At 42.0% G+C, this 27,201-nt stretch overlaps 1 protein-coding gene across 1 annotated transcript in view; it reads left to right on the top strand.

Moving 5' to 3' along the window:
* Window positions 1-27,201, top strand: part of LOC139409779 (collagen alpha-1(XXIV) chain) — an 89,489-nt gene that overhangs the window by 18,761 nt on the left and 43,527 nt on the right. The window contains exons 3-4 of the mRNA XM_071155156.1: window positions 9,920-11,340; window positions 24,611-24,664. Of these exons, the coding sequence (XP_071011257.1) occupies window positions 9,920-11,340; window positions 24,611-24,664 (1,475 nt within the window). The remainder of the gene's footprint in view (window positions 1-9,919; window positions 11,341-24,610; window positions 24,665-27,201) is intronic.

Here is a 27,201-nt window from a genome sequence, read left to right as displayed (position 1 = left end):
CTCATGCTTTTTGGTGTTGTAGCCTATTTTGAATGATTGTGTTTATTTCTGTATAGACAGGAATAAGATAATTAGGGTATATCATTTTGGCAATTTAATTATATTTACTTTGGGGAAAGCTTAGCTTCCCCTAGCCTTATGGACACACCGCCTAGGCCTTTTAATGTGGCCTAAACACAACCAGTCATGATGATTTCATCGGATTGTCAAACAATCACTTAACAAAAGCGCTCCTGTAGGCGACCAACGCACATTCGTTCACTCACAAAATACCCAACAGTGCACCGTGCACCTTTAATTAGATGAATGGAAAGAGACAGCTGTTAAAAAACACCTGTGTGAATTGTAATGACATTCTGTGATTATCATTAGGCCTACACTTGTAGCCTGAATTGATGCATCCACTGTTGTCCACTCACGCCTCGGTCTCGGCACCTCACCTCCGCCTTCACAAAATGTAAGTGTTCTCCTCAAACTACAACGCAATTTGGAGAGTAGAGCACCTGGTTTTCATACAGCTGACATGCAGTAATGGTAATGAATGGTGTCATAGCCTATGGAATGTTGTATTAATTATGATGGGCTCACGCTTTACCTATACAACGTACGCCCACTATTTATTTTGCCGGGACGCCTTACCAGACCGTGTCACCTTACTTTCCCCCCTGGCTGACACTCAACTTGAATTAAACAGTCTGGCCACTCAACATGTACAGGTATATTGCAGAAGACAGGGATATTACAGAGGACACGACAGATATATTCCATATGCTTCCAATATAAATTGGCTCCACTCCTCCTCCTGAGGCAGGCCTATCCCCAGCTCCACTCCTCCTCCTGAGGCAGGCCTATCCCCAGCTCCACTCCTCCTGAGGCAGGCCTATCCCCAGCTCCACTCCTCCTGAGGCAGGCCTATCCCCAGCTCCACTCCTCCTCCTGAGGCAGGCCTATCCCCAGCTCCACTCCTCCTCCTGAGGCAGGCCTATCCCCAGCTCCACTCCTCCTGAGGCAGGCCTATCCCCAGCTCCACTCATCCTCCTGAGGCAACCCCCCCCCAGCTCCACTCCTCCTGTGGCAGGCCTCCCAGCTCCATCCTCCTGAGCTCCAGCTCCACTCATCCTATCCTCCTGAGGCAGCCCCCCCCCCCAGCTCCAGCTCCACTCCTCCTGAGGCAGGCCTAACCCCAGCTCAGCTCCACTCCTCCTGAGGCAGGCCTAACCCCAGCTCCACTCCTCCTGAGGCAGGCCTATACCCAGCTCCCCTCCCCTGAGTCAGGCTCAATTCAGGCTAAACCCAGGCAGTCAAGTCCTTTACCACCATCGATAGTAAAGTACCAGTCAGAAGTTTGGACACACCTACTCATTCAAGGCGTTTTCTTTATTTTACAATTTTTTTACATTGTAGAATAATAGTGAAACATCAAAACTATGAAATAACACATATGGAATCAATTAGTAACCAAAAAAGTGTTAAACAAATCAAAATATATTTTATATTTGAGATTCTTCAAAGTAGCCACCCTTTGCCTTGATGACAGCTTTGCACACTTTTGGCATTCTCTCAACCAGCTTCATGAGGTAGTCACATGAAATGCATTTCAATTAACAGGTGTGCCTTGTTAAAAGTTAATTTGTGGAATTTCTTTCCTTCTTTAATTTTTTTGAGTCAATCAGTTGTGCTGTGACAAGGTAGGGGTGGTATACAGAAGATAGCCCTATTTGGTAAAAGACCAAGTCCATTTTATGGTAAGAACAGCTCAAATAAGGAAAGAGAAACGACAGTCCATCATTACTTTAAGACATGAAGGTCAGTCAATGTGGAACGTTTTAAGAACTTTCTTCAAGTGCAGTCGCAAAAACCATCAAGCGCTATGATGAAACTGGCTCTCATGAGGACTGCCAGAGGAAAGGAAAACCCAGAGTTACCTCTGCTGCAGAGGATAATTTCATTAGAGTTACCAGCCTCAGAAATCGACAACTAACTGCACATCTCAACATCAACTGTTCAGAGGAAACTACGTGAATCAGGCCTTCGTGGTTGAATTACTGCAAAGAAACCACTACTAAAGGACACCAATAATAAGAAGAGACTTGCTTGGGCCAAGAAACACGAGCAATGGACATTAGACCGGTGGAAGTCTGTCCTTTGGTCTGATGAGTCCAAATTTTAGATTTTTGGTTCCAACCCCTGGGTCTTTGTGAGACGCAGAGTAGGTGAAAAAATTATCTCAGCATGTGTAACGGTTTTCTTCCTGGGAAGGAGAGGAGGATTAAAATGCAGCGTGGTTATTGTTAAGCATCTTTAATAAAGACGAAAACGTAAACTCTATACAAATACAACATAAGAAAACGTGGCAAAACCGAAACAGTCCTAACTGGTGCAGAGAACACAGAGACAGGAAACAACCACCCACAAAATACCCAAAGAATATGGCTGCCTAAATATGGTTCCCAATCAGAGACAACGATAAACACCTGCCTCTGATTGAGAACCCCTCCAGGCAACCATAGACTTACCTAGAACACTAAACTGAACACAACCCCATTAATCTACAAAACCACTAGATAAGACAAAACACATAAATCACCCATGTCACACCCTGGCCTAACCAAAATAATAAAGAAAACACAGAATACTAAGGCCAGGGCGTGACAGCATGTGTGGTTCCCACCGTGAAGCATGGAGGAGGAGGTGTTATGGTGTAGGGGTGCTTTGCTGGTGACACTGTCTGTGATTGATTGGTTACTACATGATTCCACATGTGTTTTTTCATAGTTTTGATGTCTTCATTATTATTCTACAATATAGAAAATAGTAAAATAAAGAAAAACCCTTGAATGAGTAGGTGTGTCCAAACTTTTGACTGCTACTTTATGCTATTATTCTGTCTCTATATCATTGTAGACCCCACCACCACCACCACTACACCACCACTACACAGCAGGATCAATCCATCATAAGAAGAAGAGGAGGAGGAATGCAGAACAGAGCAGAATGCTCAGTGACTGACTAAGGGCTGGGCCAGGGCAGCTTGTCTTCACATAATGAGACAGCTTGGAATCCTGGCTAATATTACCCCAGGCAAAGAATGTCAAGGACATCGATTCTCTTTTCTGTGCAGCTAGCGAGAGGAGAGTAGAGTAGAGTAGAGTAGAGTAGAGTAGAGTAGATTAGATTAGAGGAGAAGTGAGGTGAGGAAAAGGAGGGAGAGAAGAGAAAAGGAAAGGAAAGGAGAGAAAAAGAAGGGAGAGAAGAGAAGAGGAAGGAGAGATCTATTGTTAGCCTGCATCCCAAATGGTACCGTTTTCCCTATTTAATGCACTACAGGCCCTAGTCAAAAGCAATGCACTAAATAGGGAATAGGGTGCCATTTGGGATGCCTACACAGCTAGTCCCCAGGCTGCATACACAACTTGTCCCCAGTCTGCATACACAACTAGTCCCCAGTTTTGCATACACAACTAGTCCCCAGGCTGCATACACAACTAGTCCCCAGTCTGCATACAGAACTAGTCTCCAGTCTGCATACACAACTAGTCCCCAGGCTGCATACACAACTAGTTCCCAGTCTGCATACACAACTAGTCCCCAGGCTGCATACACAACTAGTCCCCAGTCTGCATACAGAACTAGTCTCCAGTCTGCATACACAACTAGTCCCCAGGCTGCATACACAACTAGTCCCCAGTCTGCATACACAACTAGTCCCCAGGCTGCATACACAACTAGTCCCCAATCTGCATACACAACTAGTCCCCAGTATGCATACACAACTAGTCCCCAGTCTGCATACACAACTAGTCACAAGTCTGCATACACAACTAGTCCCCAGGCTGCATACACAACTAGTCACGAGTCTGCATACACAACTAGTCCCCAGGCTGCATACACAACTAGTCCCCAGTCTGCATACACAACTAGTCCCCAGGCTGCATACACAACTAGTCACGAGTCTGCATACACAACTAGTCCCCAGGCTGCATACACAACTAGTCCCCAGTCTGCATACACAACTAGTTCCCAGGCTGCATAGACAACTAGTCCCCAGTCTGCATACACAGCTAGTCCCCAGGCTGCATAGACAACTAGTCCCCAGTCTGCATACACAACTAGTTCCCAGGCTGCATACACAACTAGTCCCCAGTCTGCATACAGAACTAGTCTCCAGTCTGCATACATAACTAGTCCCCAGGCTGCATACACAACTAGTCCCCAGGCTGCATGCACAACTAGTCCCCAGTCTGCATACACAACTAGTCCCCAGGCTGCATACACAACTAGTTCCCAGGCTGCATAGACAACTAGTTCCCAGTCTGCATACACAACTATTCCCCAGTCTGCATACACAACTAGTCCCCAGTCTGCATACACAACTAGTTCCCAGACTGCATGCACAACTAGTCCCCAGTCTGCATACACAACTAGTCCCCAGGCTGCATACACAACTAGTTCCCAGGCTGCATAGACAACTAGTTCCCAGTCTGCATACACAACTATTTCCCAGTCTGCATACACAACTAGTCCCCAGTCTGCATACACAACTAGTTCCCAGACTGCATACACAACTAGTCCTCAGGCTGCATGTATAACTAGTTCCCAGGCTGCATAGACAACTAGTTTAGGAAAGAGAGGACCAGGTTTAGGAGAGCACATAAGCACATGAACTCAGACATGAGCACTGTGAGGCAGGTTAACTCGCTCAGTCTCTGTATTTTCCAAGGCCTCTATGGATGGACGGACAAAGCAACCTTTTGGCTGATTCCGAGCGATGGTAAAGCTAGTAAACCACAGACACTTTCTGACACCAGGATAATGAAAATGTGTAAGGAAAATGTAAACAGTATTCTTCAAAATACATCCAGTATTATGTGGTTTACAGTTTAGGCATAAAGATAATGGTCACCAATGTCACTGTTTGGATCCCCATTTTAGACAATGCTAATAACATTTGATTATGTTATGATCACTGAATCCTTGATGCTTTTTCCTACGTGTTTCCATGTGAACATGTTAAAAATACAAAAGCTACAAAGGTAAACGTCAGTCACCATGTGTTACCCCTTCCTCCCCACATTTATAACACGCTTTTCTAAATAAGTTATTGTCTGTTCAATTTGACCCGTGACCAAGGTGAAAGGTGTCAACGTCATACGTCATACATGTGCGACTCATTCTAAAATAGCTGTGTTACGGCTTTGATGTCAGAGTTTTTACCAGTTTGCATTCTTGACTATTTTCTGTTTTGCATGCCCCCAGAGATGTTTTCAGTAAAAAAAAAAGTTTTTACTTCAGTTTTTACGACCACGTTGAACCTGCTGTGACAACACACTATAGAAGCCTAATTTTAAATTCAAAACACTGGTTGTGCGTGTGCGTGTGCATGTGCATGTGCGTGTGTGTGTTTAAACCACTGGCTGAGTTATGTTCCCTCTTGTTCTGCCAAATCAATAAAACAGACTTTGTGACTAAGACCCCTGAACAAATCTCGGAACAGATCCCTGAGCAGAACCCTGAGCGAATTTCTGAGCAGATCCCTGAGCAAGGGGAAAAACTTTTTCAAAGAAAGCTAGCATCTCTTGATTAGCAATGAAAATATCTTCCACTGCTCCTCTCCCTCCTCCTCTTCCTCCTCCTCCCTCCTCACTTCTCCTCCTCCTGCTCTCCCCCCTCCCTAATCCCTCATCCCTCCTCCTCTACCTGATCCTCCTCCTACTTTTCCTTCTCCGCTTCCTTCTCCTCCTTCTGCTCCTCTTCCTCCTCCTCCTCCTACTCCTCGTCCTCCTCTCAGGATCTCCCCACTGACGTTTTCCTGTTTCCTGGATTCCACTGAGTTACTGCCTTAGTCTGCCAGTTTCTCCCTCTCTTACACACACACACACACACACACACACACACACACACACACACACACACACACATACACACACATTCAGTAAAACCTTTGAGTCTTGATTCCTTTTGATTTTTTATTATTATTATTATTTTTATTTCACCTTTATTTAACCAGGTAGGCCAGTTGAGAACAAGTTCTCATTTACAACCGCGACCTGGCCAAGATAAAGCAAAGCACTGCAACACAAGCAACCCAGAGTTACACATGGGATAAACAAACGTACAGTCAATAATACAATAGAAAATCTATATACAGTGTGTGCAAATGTAGTAAGGGAGGTAAGGCAATAAATAGGCCATAGTGGTGAAATAATTAAAATTGAGCAATTAAACACTGGGGTGATAGATGTGCAGAAGATGAATGTGCAAGTAGAGATACTGGGGTGCAATGAAGAAGAAAATAAAAACAATATGGGGATGAGGTAGTTGGGTGGACTATTTGCAGATGGACTGTGTTCAGGTGCAATGATTGCTAAGCTGCTCTGACAGCTGATGCTTAAAGTTAGTGAGGGAGATATAAGACTCCAGCTTCAGTGATTTTTGCAATTCATTCCAGTCATTGGCAGCAGAGAACTGGAAGGAATGGTGGCCAAATGAGGAGTTGGCTTTGGGGATAACCAGTGAAATATACCTGCTGAGCGTGTGCTACGAGCGGGTGCTGCTATGGTGACCAGTGAGCTGAGATAAGGCGGGGATGTACCTAGCAAAAACTTATAGATGACGTGGAGCCAGTGGGTTTGGCGGCGATTATGAAGCGAGGGCCAGCCTACGAGAGCATACAGGTCGCAGTGGTGGGTAGTATATGGGGCTTTGGTGACAAAACGGATGGCACTGTGATAGACTGCATCCAATTTGCTGAGTAGAGTGTTGGAGGCTAATTTGTAAGTGACATCGCCAAAGTCAAAATTTGGTGGGATGGTCAGTATTACGAGGGTATGATGCTTAATGTGAGATGCTTAATGTGAGTCTGGAAGGAGAGTTTATAGTCTCACCAGACACCTAGGTATTTGTACTTGTCCAGATATTCTAAGTCAGAACTGTCCAGAGTAGTGATACTAGACGGGAGGCCAGGTGCGGGCAGCAATCGGTTGAAGAGCATGCATTTAGTTCTACTTGCATTTAAGAGCACTTGGAGGACAAGGAAGGAGTGTTGTATGGCATTGAAGTTGTCTGGATGTTTGTTAACACAGTGTCCAAAGAAGGGCCAGAAGTATACAGAATGGTGTCGTCTGCTTAGAGATGGATCAGAGAATCACCAGCAGCAAGAGCGACATCATTGATGTATACAGAGAAAAGCGTCGGCCCGAGAATTGAACCCTGTGGCATCCCCATAGAGACTGTCAGAGGTCCGGACAACAGGCCCTGCGATTTGACACACTGAAGTAGTTGGGGAACCAGTCATTTGAGAAAACAAGGCTGTTGAGTCTGCCGAAAAGAATGCAGTGATTGACAGAGTCGAAAGCCTTGACCAGGTCAATGAAGACGGCTGTACATATCTTTTATTGATGACGGTTATGATATCATTTAGGGCCTTGAGCGTGGCTGAAGTGCACCCATGACCCGCTCGGGAACCAGATTGCATAGCAGAGAAGGTACAGTGGGATTCAAAATGGTCGGTGATCTGTTTGTTAACTTGGCTTTCGAAGACTTTAGAAAGGCAGGGTAAGATAGATAGAGGTATGTAAAAGTTTGGGTCTAGAGTGTCTCCCCCTTTGAAGAGGGGGATGCCCGTGGCAGCTTTCCAATCTTTACGGATCTCAGACAATATGAAAGAGAGGTTGAACAGGCTAGTAATAGGGGTTGCAACAATTGCGGTGGATAATATTAGAAAGAGAGGGTTCAGATTGTCTAGCCCAGCTGATTTGTAGGGGTCCAGATTTTGCAGCTCTTTCAGAACATCAGCTATCTTGATATAAGAACTAGCCAAGACAGCAGTAGACAAGGCATATTGACATTAGAGAGAGGCATTAAGCAAACACAGGTGTTGATCAGGAGAGCTAAGAAAACAATGGGTAAATGGCGATGAATGGGCATAGTGGGACTGTTAGAATGATCATAGGGTCAAAAGAGCAGCAATAGGTGAGTCAGGGTGCTGTTCGGTAGTCACTACTACGCTAGGCGAGCAGGGGACACAGCGGGCCTAGCCGGGGCTAGTAGATGGTTCTTCGGCGACAATGTAACTGAATAGCCTGTTGAGACCACGTCGGCAGTCCAGTCGTGATGGATCGGCGGGCTTCGTGTCGACAATAAAGGGTCCAGGCCAATTGGCAAAGGAGGTGTTGTAGCCCTAGAATTAGCTGGTATATGGGCCTAGCTCGAGGCTAGCTCAAGGCTAGCTGGTGCTTGCTTCTGGACAGAGGTGTTAGCTAACATGGGCCACTCGTTTGCAGCTAGCTACCTGCGATGATCCGATGTAATGATCCAGAGCGGCAGGAATCCGGTGATTGGTAGAGAGAAGCCGATATGCTCTGGGTTGATATCGCGCTGTGCAGACTGGCAGGTATTGTTCGAGCTAAGGCTGGCTGGTGACCGAGAAAAAGGTGAAGACCGCTAACCGTGGCTAACAAAGACTAGTAGCTAGTTAGCTGGCTTGCTCCTGATGGAAGTTCCAGTTATAAGGAATAAAAATAGCAGATCCGTGCCACACGCCTGTGAGTCGGATTGCAGGAAAGTATATTTAGTTCGTAGATAGAAAGTGAGATTAAGGTATATATGAAGAAGACCAGCTATTTACACAGGATAAGACAAGGACAAACAGACACGTCCTACTGCTACGCCATCTTGGATTTGATATTCATTTGAATGTTAACATTTAAATGTTCATAACATATTTCATACCTCTTTGTTCTCATTTGTCATATTGTGCTCTTCCGAAAATATTGTGCCATGCTGTTGACATTTGTACAAATAAAAGGTGCTATCTAGAACCTTAAAGTGTTATTTGGCTGTCCCCATAGAATAACCCTTTGAATTAACCTTTTGGGTTCCATGTAGAACCCTTTCCACAAAGAGTTCTACATGGAACCCAAAAAGTTTCTACCTGGAACCAAAAAGGGTTCTCCTATGGAGAAAGCCAAAGAACCTTTTTGGAACCCTTTTTTCTAAGATTGTAATGTTTCCCTCTAACCGTTATTCCCTGATTCAAAGCCTAACTAACTACCATGCTGAGAAACTCTTTCCACTACTTTTAAACTCATTTTTAAACGCTGTTCTCCTGCTGTACTTCAATGTCAGCAGGTCAGACATGTAGTTTGAGGAATCACCTGGGAGAGAGGAAAATTCATGACTCAGCTTGTTAAGAAAGAGAGCATCATGAATCTCTGTTGGCAGATTGATTCAAACAGGCTGTTTGAAAAACACACACACACACACACAAACATACACACACACACACACTGCTGTGTGATAGTACTGTACCATCTATCCCTGTGTAGTCCCCTGTCTGGAATCATCTGGCCCCCAGCTGCCTCGCTCACTGGCCTGGCTGCCTGGCTGTCTGAGGAGGATTATGGGTAATCTGTGATGTCATGGCGGCCAAGCCTTGATCAGACCTTCCACCTATTTATTCACTTCATTCACTTCCTGTGCTTCTTCTAAAAGGGTTCTTTGGCGTTCCTTACTTTGTTTCTTCTTCTTCTTCCTTCATCTACTTTTCTAACTGGTCCTCCTCCTACACTCTTATAAAAAATGGTTCTAAAAGGGTTCTTTGGCTGTCCCCATAGGAGACCCATTTGAAGAACCCTTTGGTTCCAGGTAGAACCCTTTTGGGTTCCATGTAAAACTCTTTCCACAGATGGTTCAACATGGAATCCAAAACAGTTTTACCTGGAACCTAAAAGGGTTCTACCAGGAACTAAAAAGGGTTCTCCTATAGGGACAGCCAAAGAACCCTTTTAGAACCTCCTTTTCTAAGAGTGTAGAGTGATGATGCTAATGTCCTCTTCCTATCACTGTTTGTAAGGTTTGAAGATGTTGCAAGTGTCTGTCTGGCTGTCTAACTGACCTCTCTCCCCTCTCTGCTCCACAGGTGTCGATATCCTCCATTGGCTGGGCCTCACCGGCAGCAGAGACACCCTCTCCCCAGGGACCAGCTCCTCTTCCCCCTCCTCCTCCCTTCACTCTCCTTCTTCCTCTCCCCCAGGAGCCGGGGTCCTACTCAGCCCGGACGCCCACATTGAAGCCGCCACGGGGGGTCTGTTCCCGTCGGAGCTTGGGGAGGAGTTTTCTGTCGTGGTTAGCCTAAGCTCCTGGCGAGCGAACAATGCTTTCCTTTTCAGTGTGCGTGACGGCAGGGACAAGCTGCAGTTTGGCATCCAGCTGCTGCCCAGGAAGGTGGTGGTGTACACCGGCGAAAAGGCCTCTGTCTATTTCACCTACAACGTACACGACGGGTGGCAGCACTCTTTCGCCGTGAGCGTGCGGCCGCGCTCAGTTTCGTTCCATGCGGACTGCGGGGGGGTGCAGCAGCGAGAACAGACGCTGACCCGGGCACATGTGCTGGGGTCCGGATCCAGAGGCCTGCTCACCCTAGGAAGGATGAAGTCTAAAGCAGCCCAGTTCCATGGCCTCATATGCCAGCTGGACATCTACCCCTCAGCCCAGGCTGCTGCGCATTACTGCCACTACCTTAAAAAACAGTGCCGGCTGGCTGACACTTTCCGATCGCCACCGCCACCCTCCAGCTTGGATATGGAGGTTTCTGGCTCCCTGGCTTTCTCCCCTATTCCTCCTTCTCCAGCATCCCAGACTGTGGAGGTGCCCCTCTCCCTGGCTGTAGACTCCCAGCAGTCCACCAACCTGGCCAGATCAGCCCCCAGCCCCAGCCCCTCCCTGGAGGGGTCTGGAATACCGTATTTAAGCCCCTCAGAGCAGTCTCACCTGGGGGTCAGGACCCAGACCCAGAGCTTCCTGCTGGAGCACCTCACCTCTATCCATACACCCACAGCAGGCCCCATTGGCTCGTCCTCAGGCACTCTAAGTGGGCTGAAGGCCATGGGCATCACACACAGGAGTACCAACTCCAGCTCCGGATCCAGCCCAACAGGGGGCTCCACCAGGCAGTCTCCCCAGTCTGAGAATGACACAGAGGAGGAGGAGGAGGAGGAGAAGGAGGAGAGGAGCCCCAGTAGGCCCCAACAGGTCACCACAGCCACCCCAGGCCTGATCTCCCATGTCAGGCAGAGCCGCTTGAAGGAGGGCCTGAGGAACAGCTCCAGGCCTAGAGACTCTCGGCCCCAGCCCACTAACCACCTCGTGGACACCAAGCTCAGACCCAACAGCACCACCCTGTACCGGGAGAACCAGGTGGACACCTCAGAGGAGCATGGCCAGGAAGGGGCCTACGATGTGGGCATGGAAGGCTACGACTATGGATACGAGGAACCAGACTACTTCTACAGAGACTATGACGAGGCTTTTCCTGGCCCCAAAGGAGACCCAGGTCCTCCGGTAAGTGTTTGGAATTCATAAATTCTAATAACAGATATGAGAATGTTAGAAACTTGTCTTTGTAGTGTGTTTCCCGGAAGTCAGAGCAGAGGCGTGCATGAGCAATAGTGGAAAATTACAATGCATAATTAATGAAGCCTACTTTAGGGTGATGAGGTCTTGAGTGTTCTGTTGGCCCTCTCTTTTAAACACACAAATGTTTTTCCAGGGCCTTGTATTGATTTAGAGGCAAGGTGAGGGCGTGTCCAAGCACTTTTCTTTTTTCATGTATCAACAGGTGGTTAAAATAACACGTCATTCCCCTTTTGAAATAATGCCAGTGACTCGTTCATACTCTTGTGTAAGCGGGGAGGGGAGTCATTTATAACTGAGGGTTGCTCCCTATAGCCTAATGACAAAAGAGCATCAAACAGGCTGATGTCAGCTAGCTGTAGAGGTAGCTTTTCTTCTCTTCAAGGAGAACAAGACTATACCATTCTGTCATATCGGCGATGTTGATCTATTGCTTATGACCCTATGGCAGCCTGGGAATGACAGCTGATTGAGGTGTTTCTAAGTCAGTCTTGCGGCTCAATCTTTCTCCTGAAGGACTTGAAGCCACAATCTGTAATTTATTTGACCATCAAATTATTGCAGATTACACCTTTACCGTGAGGTGAAAGTCCATGTCTAACTTCTGTTTCTCTCATTCAACTACATGAGCCTAGGACTGGTAGACAAATGTTTAGGAGGCCAACTAAACCAGACTATTACTCTTTTCCATAATTCAAGGAGTCAGATATTGACTCGTTTTTCATCCTCCTTGATTTATGTGTTGTGAAAATGAGAGCAGCCATTAACTGTTGAGTTCTCTCTAACAGACTCCATGTTTTGGATGTAGGATCACACACACACACACACACACACACACACACACACACACACACACACACACACACACACACACACACACACACACACACACACACACACACACACACACACACACACACAGCTCTGAAGTGACAATGATACTGAAGTTTAAGTTACCTGTGATGAATGTTGAAAACAAAAACTGTAATTTCTATATGCAGGAAATCCTATTTTAATAATGGAATGGTAAGAATTGACTACCAAAGTGCGAGACATAATTCCCATGACACCTTCCAGCAAAATCTGAAAAGCGGTTCCTTCATTCATTTATTCCATAGGATATTTTTAGATTCACTTAAAATAAGGTCTGTGTTTTGTGTAGGCTTACACCACGTTGCCAATTTTATAACTGTGTAGATATCCATAGGACAAGGTAACTCTGATCAATATTGGCTAAATATAAGCAAATATTATTTTTTTTGAAGAGTGGATTTATGAAAATATGTTGACAAACGTTACCTTATCCTAGTGAGATTTACACGGGTATCAAAACGGCGAGGCGGTTTAAGCCTGCACCCTAACCTGCACCCTAACCTGCACCCTAACCTGCACCCTAACCTGCACGAAACACAGACCTTATTTGAAGTACATCAAGACATTCTCTATGGAAGACATGAACGGTAAAATAACGAAGGAACCCTTTTCAAGTTCAGCCGCAAGTTATTACAGGAATTATAACGCATCGACTATTTCTCTCTAAACCATATACCTTTGACTATTACGAGCCTGCTGCTGCCTACCACCTCTCAGTCAGACTGCTCTATCAAATATCAAATCATAGACTTAACTATAATAAACACACAGAAATACGAGCCTTAGGTCAAATCCGGAAACTATCACCTCGAAAACAAAATGTTTATTCCGTTCCATATTTTATCTAACGGGTGGAATCCATGGGTCTAAATATTCCTGTTACATTGCACAACCGTCAATGTTATGTCATAATTACGTAAAATTCTGGCAAATTAGTTCGCAAAGAGCCAGGCGGCCAAAACTGTTGCATATACCCTGACTCTGCGTGCAATGAACGCAAGTGGTGACACAATTTCACCTGGTTATTGCCTGCTAACCTGGATTTCTTTTAGCTAAATATGCAGGTTTAAAAATATATACTTGTGTATTGATTTTAAGAAAGGCATTGATGTTTATGGTTAAGTACACATTGGAGCAACGACTGTCGTTGATTGATTGTTTTTTAAAGATAAATTTAATGCTAGCTAGTAACTTACCTTGGCTTACTGCATTCGCGTAACAGGCAGGCTCATCGTGGAGTGCAATGTAATCGGGTGGTTAGAGCGTTGGACTAGTTAACTGTAAGGTTGCAAGATTGGATCTGTCGTTCTGCCCCTGAACAAGGCAGGTAACCCACCGTTCTTAGACTGTCATTGAAAATAAGAATGTGTTCTTAACTGACTTGCCTAGTTAAATAAAGGTATAAAAATATTTGTTTTTAAAAGGCAAAATCGGCGCCCAAAAATACCGATTTCCGAAAATTGAAATCATATAGCCCATTGGGTCTCTCAGTACAACCGCATAAGCCATGTCTTGAAAGATACAGACAGATGAATTGAAAGTAAGTTTACATTGTAATACTTCTGACAGCCAATTTTCTAGCTCCATCCACAACTTCCGGACTTTATAGCGTTCCCAGAAAGTATGGATTATTGAGTTATTATTAGTTTTACACTTAAGACATTACTCTGCCATTGTGCTGTAGAATTTGTGAATTTTGTCTCTTGTATAATAAATTCTATACATTAGTTTATACTGGATTAAGCCTACATTTTTGTTAACTGTAATTTTGTTAGTTATGCTCCAACATTCCCTCCATCTTGTGCCAAGATCAGTTATTTTTAAGTATTGGTTCCAATTGTTTATATTGTTTTCTAAGAGATTGTCAGTTGGATATGCTCTATGCAAGGTTTTGTATATCTTCTCTATCCACAGGAGGTTGGTGGCATCTGAGTGGAATGGTATCAAATACATAAAATATATGGTTTCCATTTGTTTGATGCCATTCAATTTGCTCCATTCCAGCCGTTATTATGAGTTGTCTTCCCCTCAGCAGCCTTCAATGTCTCTATCGTATGAACTCAAATACAATTCCCTCAAGGTTGCTCTGATGTCCAAAAGATTTCAAATCAAAATTTTGTGACATGTAACTTGTAAGTTGTCTGTATTTGAAACTATCTACATTGGTCAGTCCAAAATTACTTTTTAATTCTGTCATGGAAATAAATCTATTTCCTGTTACCATGTAATTTATGGTTTCTATGCCTTAAATTATTTATGTGGACCAATTTCTCTGTGAATTCTGAAAAACTATCCAAGGATTGTTCCATAAGGTAATGTTTTTAAGGAGTGATATTGGTTCTTGTAAAACCCGTTTAATTTTATTCCATATTGTTATGAGGTTCTTAACTATGAAGTTGTTAATGTTCTTCCATATTGTTATGGTGTTGTTAACTATGAAGTTGTTAATGTTCTTCCATATTGTTATGGTGTTGTTAACTATGAAGTTGTTAATGTTCTTCCATATTGTTATGGTGTTGTTAACTATGAAGTTGTTAATGTTCTTCCATATTGTTATGGTGTTGTTAACTATGAAGTTGTTAATGTTCTTCCATATTGTTATAGTGTTGTTAACTATGAAGTTGTTAATGTTCTTCCATATTGTTATGAGGTTCTTAACTATGAAGTTGTTAATGTTCTTCCATATTGTTATGAGGTTCTTAACTATGAAGTTGTTAATGTTCTTCCATATTGTTATGGTGTTGTTAACTATGAAGTTGTTAATGTTCTTCCATATTGTTATGGTGTTGTTAACTATGAAGTTGTTAATGTTCTTCCATATTGTTATGAGGTTCTTAACTATGAAGTTGTTAATGTTCTTCCATATTGTTATGGTGTTGTTAACTATGAAGTTGTTAATGTTCTTCCATATTGTTATGGTGTTGTTAACTATGAAGTTGTTAATGTTCTTCCATATTGTTATGGTGTTGTTAACTATGAAGTTGTTAATGTTCTTCCATATTGTTATGGTGTTGTTAACTATGAAGTTGTTAATGTTCTTCCATATTGTTATGGTGTTCTTAACTATGAAGTTGTTAATGTTCTTCCATGTTGTTATAGTGTTGTTTACTATGAAGTTGTTAATGTTCTTCCATATTGTTATGGTGTTGTTAACTATGAAGTTGTTAATGTTCTTCCATATTGTTATGGTGTTGTTAACTATGAAGTTGTTAATGTTCTTCCATATTGTTATGGTGTTGTTAACTATGAAGTTGTTAATGTTCTTCCATGTTGTTATAGTGTTGTTAACTATGAAGTTGTTAATGTTCTTCCATATTGTTATGGTGTTGTTAACTATGAAGTTGTTAATGTTCTTCCATATTGTTATGGTGTTGTTAACTATGAAGTTGTTAATGTTCTTCCATATTGTTATGGTGTTGTTAACTATGAAGTTGTTAATGTTCTTCCATATTGTTATGGTGTTCTTAACTATGAAGTTGTTAATGTTCTTCCATGTTGTTATAGTGTTGTTAACTATGAAGTTGTTAATGTTCTTCCATATTGTTATGGTGTTCTTAACTATGAAGTTGTTAATGTTCTTAGCTTAATCTTTTGAAAACAAACACGTAAAAAGATTATGAGGATGAGCATCTTCAATATGTACCCATTGTTCCTCTTTAGTGCATTTAACTATATGTCTGTAGTAAAAGCCTTGGGTGGCGAGTTGATACAATTCCAAGTCTGGATGTTTTAAATCACCCTCAGACTGAGGAAGATTTATTTGCCCATATTAAGTCTGTTATGATCGAGTATACTTGTCAGTGGCGACCCGTCAGTCAGGGCAGGTGGGGCAGAGCCCCACCTGTTTAGCTAAAAAAATATATATATATATATATATATACAGTGCCATCGGAAAGTATTCAGACCCCTTGACTTTTTCCACATTTTGTTACATTACAGCCTTATTCTAAAATGGATTACATTTTTTTAAATCCTCAGCATTCTACACACAATACCCCATAATGACAAAGTGAAATGTTAGCAAATGTACAAAAGATAGGTTTTAAAAATACCTTATTAACATAAGTATTCAGTCCCTTTGCGACTCGAAATTGAGCTCAGCTGCATCCTATTTCCATTGATCATCCTTGAGATGTTTCTACAACTTCATTGGAGTCCACCTGTGGTAAATTCAATTGATTGGACATGATTTGGAAAGGCACACACCTGTCTTTATAAGGTCCCACAGTTGACAGTACATAGCAAAGCAAAAACCAAGCCATGAGGTCGAAGAAATTGTCCGTAGAGTTCCGAGACAGGATTGTGTCGAGGCACCGATCTGGTGAAGGGTACCCAATAAGTTCTGCAGCATTGAAGGGCCCCAACAACACAGTGGCCTCCATCATTCTGAAATGGAAGAAGTTTGGAACCACCAAGACTGTTCCTAGAGCTGGCTGCCCGGCCAAACTAAGCGATCAGGTGTCACAATCGCCTGGAGTGGTGGGTGCAGAGTCAAGTGCAGAAAGCAGAGGATACTGGGGTAACTGACTTTATTTGGATTCCCAAACAAACGCCCAAAACAATAGTCCGACCCAACACAGGGCACAAACGGACAGGAACACAAACACGCACACCCTGACTAACAGAAAACAATCCCGCACAAAAATAGGCAGGCCTAACAGGCTTAAATAGACATGAAGCAAGAAACCAAAATAAGAGACAAGTGCAACCAATAAGACCAAATGAACAGAAAAGGAAAAAGGGATCGGTGATGGCTAGTAGACCGGCGACGACAACCGACGAGCGCCGCCCGAACAGGAAGAGGAGCCACCTTCGGTGGGAGTCGTGACATCAGGGGAGAAGGGCCTTGGTCAGGGAGGTGATCAAGAACCCAATGGTCACTCTGACAGAGCTCTAGAATTCCTCTGTGGAGATGGGAGAACCTTCCAGAAGGACAACCATCTCTGCAGCACTCCACCAATCAGGCCTTTATGGTAGAGTGGCCAGACGGAAGCCACTCCTCAGTAAAAGGCACATGACAGCCCACTTGGAGTTTGCCAAAAGGCACCTAAAGTACTCTCAGACCATGAGAAACAAGATTCGCTAGTCTGATGAAACCAAGATTGAACGCTTTGGCCTAAATGCCAAGCATCACATCTGGAAGAAACCTGGCACCATCCCTACGGTGAAGCCTGGTGGTGGCAGCATCATGCTGTTTGGGATGTTTTTTAGGGGCAGGAACTAGGAGACTAGTCAGGATCAAGGGAAAGATGAACGGAGCAAAGTACAGAGACCTTGATGAAAACCTGGTCCAGAGCGCTCAGGACCTCAGACTGGGGCTAAGGTTCACCTTCGAACAGGACAGCGACACTAAGCACACAGCCAAGACAATGAAGGAGTGGCTTCAGGACAAGTCTCTGAATGTCCTTGAGTGTCCTCAAGTCCAGCCAAAGCCTGGACTTGAACCCGATCGAATATCTCTGGAGAGACCTGAAAATAGCTGTGCAGCGACTCTCTCCATCCAACCTGACAGAGCTTGAGAGGATCTGCAGAGAAGAATGGGAGAAATTACTCAAATACAGGTGTGCCAGGCTTGTTGCGTCACTCCCAAGAAGACTCGATTATGGGGTATTATGTGTAGATTGATGAGGGGAAAAAACTAGTTAATACAAAAAAATCTGTAACGTAAAAAAATGAGGAAAATGTCAAGGGGTCTGAATACTTTCCGAATGCACTGTAGTGAACAGTCGTGGCCAAAAGTTTTGAGAATGACACAAATATTAATTTCCACAAAGTTTGCTTCAGTGTCTTTAGATATTTTTGTCAGATGTTACTATGGAATACTGAAGTACAATTACAAGCATTTCATAAGTGTCAAAGGCTTTTATTGACAACTACATGAAGTTAATGCAAAGAGTCAATATATGCAGTGTTGACCCTTCTTTTTCAAGACCTCTGCAATCCTCCCTGGCATGCTGTCAATTATCTTCTGGGCCACATCCTGACTGATGGCAGTCCATTCTTGCATAATCAATGCTTGGAGTTTGTCAGAATTTGTGGGTTTTGTTTGTCCACCCGCCTCTTAAGGAATGACCACAAGTTGTCAATGGGATTAAGGTCTGTGGAGTTTCCTGGATATAGACCCAAAATATCAATGTTTTGTTCCCAGAGTCACCTAGTAATCACTTTTGCCTTATGGCAAGGTGCTCCATCATGCTGGAAAAGGCATTGTTCGTCACCAAACTGTTCCTGGATGGTTGGGAGAAGTTGCTTTCAGAGGATGTGTTGGTACCATTCTTTATTCATGGCTGTGTTCTTAGGCAAAATTGTGAGTGAGCCCACTCCCTTGGCTGAGAAGCAACCCCACACATGAATGGTCTCAGGATGCTTTACTGTTGACATGACACAGGTCTGATGATAACGCTCACCTTGTCTTCTCCTGACAATACTTTTTCCGGGTGCCCCAAACAATTGGAAAGGGGACTCATCAGAGAAAATGACTTTACCCCAGTCCTCAGCAGTCCAATCCCTGTACCTTTTGCAGAATATCAGTCGGTCCCTGATGTTTTTCCTGGAGAGAGGTGGGTTCTTTGCTGCCCTTCATGACACCAGGCCATCCTCCAAAAATCTTTGCCTCACTGTGCGTGCAGATGCACTCACACCTGCCTGCTGCCATTCCCGAGCAAGCTCTGTACTGGTTGTCTTCGTCAACACTCACACCTGTGTTAACAAGAGAATCACTGACATGATGTCAGCTGGTCCTTTTGTGGCAGGGCTGAAATGCAGTGGAAATGTTTTTGGGGGATTCGGTTCATTTGCATGGCAAAGAGGGACTTTGCAATTAATTGCAATTCATCTGATCACTCTTCATAACATTCTGGAGTATATGCAAATGTCCATCATACAAACTGAGGTAGCAGACTTTGTGAAAATGTATATTTGTGTCATTCTCAAAACTTTTGGCCACGACTGTACTTTATTTACCAGGTTTATTTGCCATTAAGAAGTATGCTTTATTTGAGTTTAACATGTAGTTGTTGGCTTTCTTCAAAAGTTAAAGATCGTATTCCTGCTTAAGTTCAGAAATGTAAAGATTTTTAATGGGATTTTTCTAGGAGTAATTTATTTTGATTTATTTTTAATTTTGAAATCATAATTTACTTTTGCAGGATATGATATTATCATTCCACATATGCATGCCTTAAAGTCATCTCAAATGATGTCGGGGTCGGCTTTTCTCTGTCCTCTATGTCTACATTTGTAATGGCAAAGTTTTTTAAATGTATTTCATTTTTTACTTAATTAATACATTTAGAGTCCAGAAGATGCGCATTCTTCATTCTCCAAATTCTGTCGCTAACTGCATTTTCTATTGGTGAATAATGATCCGATATCACTATTACATACATTTTTGAATCCAGTAAATTGTTGAGTCCATTTTTTAAAATAAAAATGTAGTCAATTCTTGAGTAGCTTTTCTTACTTTGACAAAAAAAAATGTATTTTGTTGTTGGGAATCGTAATCTCCAGACATCAGACGTCATGTAAATTATTTGTAGAGATAAAAATGTTCAGCCGCTTTGGAGGCTCCCAACAGTAAATTTGACTTTTTTATTACAACATCTGCCAATCTTATCGAATGTATGCTTAAGGTCACCTGCTAAAATAATAGCTCCTGTCTGGATTTGATCTAATATAGCTTTAATTGGTTCTAAAACCACCAGATTTACCCCTGTTGGGATATACTGTACAATGAAATCAATGTGTATCTTTCATAATCTAAGGTACAATTCAGCATTAGAAAACTTCTTGGTCCATGTGCTGGGATATAAGGGAAAATTGTGTATTCTTATTTATCAGGATGCCTACACCTCTGTTGTTACTACAGTAGGTGGCAACATAGGCTTTTCCAACCCAGCTCCTCTTTAAACGTTACATTTTTAACATTTTTTTAAATGTAACTCTTACAAGAAAACCACATCTGCTGACAATCTTTTTAAGTGTTTGAGAACAATATGCTTTTTTTCCCCCTCAAGGAGCCTTGAACATTCCATGTGATAAGTTGGACATTATTGGTCTTTACTTGTTAAGTTAACCTTATCTGTTCCATCTATCATTGAAGTACCAGGTAAAATGTTTTATCAGACATGACATATGAGGGCGGTGGGTATTCCATAGAAGGGGAGGATCATGTATACAATAACTATGTATTTATACTTTTACAGCCCATTATTTAGCAGGTAGTAATTTAGAAATAACTACAATAGCAATTACCTACTCTGCTGAAGAAAATAGCATAAATCAGCATAGGGCAGCCTTTGCTGTATTTTTGCTGGTGGCCAGCCATCACTGTGTTTTTGCTGGTGACCACTAGCCTTTGCTGTGTTTTGGACACTGGTGACCAGCATAAACTGGTCCACAGCGTACCTCCATATCCTGGTCACTAGCAAAACAAGCATTAAGTCACCTTATTATGATGGCTTTGCAAAGTGATGTTTAATTTCTTTTGGAATCCAGCCAGAGCGGGGATATCCAAAAATGTGAACTTTTATTCACCCACAATCTGCATTCAGAATGACTGCCAGGGTTGGAAAGGTGAGATGATTAAATGAGACGACCTAAAGCATCTAAACTGGAACAACCATTTTGGTAACAGGTGCAATAAGTCCAACTAACATATTGGATTAGTTTAGAAAAATGTATGTTATTTATCTTTGTGTAGCATAAAAAAACAGATATTGAAAAAATATATAATAATCATACTGCAATAGAGCATGCTGGGAAATATGATAATGATGGCCATGGTTTTGCAGACAAGCTAGACCAGATTAGACCAGCATGGACCAGTTTGGCCACCAGCATAGCAGCATCACCAGTATAACTGCAAAAGCTGGTCACCGGCATACCAGCATCCCCAGTATAACTGAATATGCTGGTCAACAGCATCACCAGCTTGACCAGCTAGACCATACTGGTCAGACCAGCTTGACCAGCATCAGACCAGCATAGACCAGCATGGACCAGCTTGAAATGTAGGCTGGTCTATGCTGATTTTAACATTTATGATATTTTGATCGGGTACCATTGAGATCCAGTTTGACTCAACACTGGGATTTGAGGAGGATGTTTGGGGGAGTTCACCCCAGCTGCACACTTCAAAGGCACTTCAAAGAGGGAGGAAGTACAGATTTCTCAATCATCGCCTTCATGAGTCACTTCCTCTATCTGAAATACATTTCACTGCTGGTACTATTAGTGCTACCTAGCCTGGTTCAACCACAGAGAACAATGGTGAGTGCAGCATTCAGTCTGATGTTACCTACAGTAGAAAGCAAATGAACAGATATTACATGGCACATGCCATAAAGATACATGTAAAAGCAAAAAGACATAAGGGGCCGTGTGAAATGTTGAATACACTCCCAGTTTTAGGGTTTTGTTAGGCACAACATGCAGCCATCACGCTGCTAATATTATCATCAGATAAAGAAAGAAAGAAGAATCATTGTCTCTCTTGGTCCTGTTGTTTTGGTGAGAAGAAGGCGGTAGTAGTGCACTCAATGTTTCCATCACTGTGTGTGTAGGAGTGTGACTCCATGATCAACCAGCTGTTTCTGTCTCTGAGACATTATCTCTTTGTCCCTCTGATACTGACAGAGAGGAATAGAATGTGCAGGACTCCCTTGGAAATGCACCCCCACACACACACACACACACACACACACACACACACACACACACTCTTCATTTATTATTCTGTATTATCTCAAATAGTTTTTCCATGACTGTCTGTGTGTATTATATGACCTGACCGTCAGACTCTTTCATGCTGTTTAGCAGCTTGGTAAATTGTGAACACAGTGTCATAGCAGTCAGATTGTCATCAGTATTACCCATCCAGAGCCAAGGCACTCAGCGAACCCTTTTCCTGTAAGTTGGTCCAGTGATATCCTCTCTCTCTCTCTCTGTTTGTTTGACTTGGATCAGCAGCCCATGAAGGATACATGATAACTGCAAATTAATTTGAAAAACCTCCAGTTTCCAATAATACTTTAAAGGAAAACTCCACCCAAAAACTGTATTTTGTAATTTTTTTCATTAGTCCATTGTTGATATAGTCTCAAAATGTTTTGCACGTCAGCAAACAAGTTTTCAAGATGTATAACTTTCAAAATACAAAAATACAGCCGGTATGATGCATTTTGCATCATACTGTAAATACATCCTACCGGATGTACAGTGGGGCAAAAAAGTATTTAGTCAGCCACCAATTGTGCAAGTTCTCCCACTTAAAAAGATGAGAGAGGCCTGTAATTTTCATCATAGGTACACTTCAACTATGACAGACAAAATGAAGGAAAAAAATCCAGAACATCACATTGTAGGATTTTTTAATGAATTTATTTGCAAATTATGGTGGAAAATAAGTATTTGGTCACCTACAAACAAGCAAGATTTCTGGCACTCACAGACCTGTAACTTCTTCTTTAAGAGGCTCCTCTGTCCTCCACTCGTTACCTGTATTAATGGCACCTGTTTGAACTTGTTATCAGTATAAAAGGCACCTGTCCACAACCTCAAACAGTCACACTCCAAACTCCACTATGGCCAAGACCAAAGAGCAGTCAAAGGACACCAGAAACAAAATTGTAGACCTGCACCAGGCTGGGAAGACTGAATCTGCAATAGGTAAGCAGCTTGGTTTGAAGAAATCAACTGTGGGAGCCATTATTAGGAAATGGAAGACATACAAGACCACTGATAATCTCCCTCGAGCTGGGGCTCCACACAAGATCTCACCCCGTGGGGTCAAAATGATCACAAGAACGGTGAGCAAAAATCCCAGAACCACATGGGGGGACCTAGTGAATGACCTGCAGAGAGCTGGGACCAAAGTAACAAAGCCTACCATCAGTAACACACTACGCCGCCAGGGACTCAAATCCTGCAGTGCCAGACGTGTCCCCCAGCTTAAGCCAGTACATGTCCAGGCCTGTCTGAAGTTTGCTAGAGAGCATTTGGATGATCCAGAAGAAGATTGGGAGAATGTCATATGGTCAAATGAAACCAAAATATAACTTTTTGGTAAAAACTCAACTCGTCGTGTTTGGAGGACAAAGAATGCTGAGTTGCATCCAAAGAACACCATACCTACTGTGAAGCATGGGGGTGGAAACATCATGCTTTGGGGCTGTTTTTCTGCAAAGGGACCAGGACGACTGATCCGTGTAAAGGAAAGAATGAATGGGGCCATGTATCGTGAGATTTTGAGTGAAAACCTCCTTCCATCAGCAAGGGCATTGAAGATGAAACGTGGCTGGGTCTTTCAGCATGACAATGATCCCAAACACACTGCCCGGGCAACGAAGGAGTGGCTTCGTAAGAAGCATTTCAAGGTCCTGGAATGGCCTAGCCATAGAACATCTTTGGAGGGAGTTGAAAGTCTGTGTTGCCCAGCAACAGCCCCAAAACATCACTGCTCTAGAGGAGATCTGCATGGAGGAATGGGCCAAAATACCAGCAACAGTGTGTGAAAACCTTGTGAAGACTTACAGAAAACGTTTGACCTCTGTCATTGCCAACAAAGGGTATATAACAAAGTATTGAGATAAACTTTTGTTATTGACCAAATACTTAATACTTAAATTCATTAAAAATCCTACAATGTGATTTTCTGGAGAAAAAAAAATCTCATTTTGTCTGTCATAGTTGAAGTGTACCTATGATGAACATTACAGGCCTCTCTCATCTTTTTAGGTGGGAGAACTTGCACAATTGGTGGCTGACTAAATACTTTTTTGCCCCATTGTATGTCTGTATTTTGAAAGTTAACAGGTGAGCTCCGTATTCCACATCTGTGTGGAGTGGATGTGTGCATTCGTGGGAGTTTCTTATGCATTTGTGGGATGGAAAAAAATCTACCACATAACATACCACATAAAAATCATGTTTTACCAGTACTATACTAGAGTCTTCAGCTCCAACACTGGAATGTGAAAGTGTTGAGCACATGTGTGTTGCGCTTTTTTCTCTCCTTCTTCTTTTACATCTTGCGTCCAAACGAACATGAAGTGGAATCATACCATGTGTTTCTTCCTGCGTTGACAAAGAGTTTATGTTAATCCCAGAACTGGCTAAAAGCTTTGCCATTACTGGTTTGGAGAACATTGGCCTCTCTTACATATAGTAAACACAGTATCCACCTCCCCACATCTGCCTATACTTTAAACAGCATGCTATCAGTTCTCATTTAGAACTTATTTGCGTGTCTGTGACGTATGTGTCTCTCTCTCCTCTTGTCCTTTCTCTTCTCTTTTTTCTCCCTGTCTCTCTCTCTCTATAAAAGGGTCCTCCTGGCCCCCGGGGTCTACCTGGTCCTGCTGGGAGGAGAGGAGCTCGGGTGAGTACTGTAAAATGTGTTTTACCTGTCTGTGAACAGGTGTGATGTCACTGGGGTGTCATCGAGCGTTAGGAGGTGCCACTCCCTTCCCTGAGGTGATAGGCAGCTTAAAAGATAAACATCACAGGTGCAGCTGAACACTAGCAGTGTTTTATGTACAGTGTTGTACGGTGCTACAGTATGTTGTTATAAGATCTCTAAAGGTCATGATGGACTTTAAAATGGCTTCTTCAAGGGTTATTCCAGGACATGTCAGGAAGTAGCTAGTAGTGGTCCTCAGTACAGCCAATGTGAGGTCAGGTTTATTGTCCTGGTGAGGCATGTTAAGACTGAACCTGCCAGACAGCACAGATGCACACAGCTCACACACCCACTCTGTGGCTGAATGCACTTCTCACTGCACTCTCATGTCGTCATCATCAATCCACAGACACAAGCTAGACACAACCCATATGTCTTTGGTTTGGCTGTGTTCACCCCAGTGATCCAGCACCGTGACAGAGCTGCTGACAGACATGCTAGTGGTTTATGTGATTCCAACAAGAACCAGGGATGAGCTGTAATGGTGCAGCTGAATGAGATGGTCCTGTGAGAGGAGAACACATACAATGTTTACTTCACTGGACCAAGGTAGAGCATCAAGGTAGAAAAAGCAGCTCCAGATGGTGCTGTGTCACTTGTGTTGTTGAGACTGAACAATGCTCTGATCATTACGCTCTGATCACAACGCTCTGATCACAGCCCTGGGGAGATCATTCAACAGCACTAGACATGATTTGACCTCAATGCCCTGGCATTTGAACATTCTGCTATCTACAGTATTAGAGTGAATGGTATACATTTATGCTTTGAGAGAGGTAGTTTACCTGGTGTGTGCGTGTGTGCGTGCGTGTGTGTGTGCGTGCGTGCGTGCACAAGTACAAGTGCATGTGTATGCCTGCCAGATATAAGAATGATAATAAGAATGATAATAATAATATTAATGATAATTATGATAATAAGAATAATCATGATAATAAAGATAATGATAATAATAATAATAATGATGATAATAATAATAATGATAATAAAGATGACAATAATGATAATAATAATGATGATAATAATGATAATAACAATAATGATAATACTACTAATGATGATAATAATAATAATGATACTAATGATAATAATAATAATGATAAAGCTGATAATAATCATAATATGATAATAATGATGATAATAATGATGATAATAATAATGATAATAAAGATGATAATAATAATTATTATAATGATAATAATAATAATGATGATAATAATACTAATGATGATAATAATAATAATTATATTAATAATGATTATACTAATAATGATAATAATGATGATAATAATGATAATAATAATAATTATTATAATGATAATAATAATAATGATGATAATAATAATGATGATAATAATAATAATTATATTAATAATGATTATACTAATAATGATAATAATGATGATAATAATAATGAATAATGGTGATAATAATAATAATGATAATAATAATGATTATACTAATAATGATAATAATGATGTTAATAATAATGATAATAATGGTGATAATAATGATCATAATAATGATTATACTAATAATTATAATAATAATGATAATAATACATGGGACATATATAGTGCTTTTCAAGAACCCAAAGTCGCTTTACAATTGTGAATTAATTGAAAAACAAAAAAACATGAGTCAAAATAAAACATCAGACTAAAGAAAACATCAGACTAAAGAAAACATCAGACTACTAAACAAAACATCAGACTAATAAACAAAACATCAGACTAATAAACAAACATCAGACTAAACAAAACATCAGACTATTAAACAAACATCAGAATAAACAAGATATCAGACTTAACAAAACATCAGAATAAACAAAACATCAGACTAAACAACCATCAGACTAAACAAAACATCAGACTAAACAACCATCAGACTAAACAAAACATCAGACTTAACAAAACATCAGACTTAACAACCATCAGACTAAACAAAACATCAGACTAAACAAAACATCAGACTAAACAAAACATCAGACTAAACAAAACATCAGACTAAACAACCATCAGACTAAACAAAACATCAGACGAAACAAAACATCAGACTACTAAACAAACATCAGACTAAACAAAATATCAGACTAATAAACAAAACATCAGACTACTAAACAAACATCAGACTAAACAAACATAAAACCTGAATATACTCAAGGGGAGCACAGGAGAACCTCTCTCGGTTTTCGTCTTTGTAATGTCTTCTTTAAAAGACGTCACTTCTCTTGGTTCCACTTGTTTAGTGTGTGTCAGACAGACAGGGATCCTCCACCAGCCAGCCAGGCAGGCAGTAAACATTGTCTACATGTAAACTACTGTATAATGGTAAATCCCTGTGGGACCTAACTTTGGACACATATGGTTTGCATACAGTGTGGTGACTCATAGAGACATAGACAGTCAGGGGGAGGCTTCATTATATGGTGAAAAATGACTGTAATGGGTGGTTGT

Source organism: Oncorhynchus clarkii, chromosome 5 (genome assembly GCF_045791955.1).
Source record: "Oncorhynchus clarkii lewisi isolate Uvic-CL-2024 chromosome 5, UVic_Ocla_1.0, whole genome shotgun sequence".
Lineage (NCBI taxonomy): Eukaryota > Metazoa > Chordata > Actinopteri > Salmoniformes > Salmonidae > Oncorhynchus > Oncorhynchus clarkii.
The sequence above is the reverse complement of the archived record's forward strand: the minus strand, read 5'-3'. Positions and strand labels throughout refer to the sequence as shown.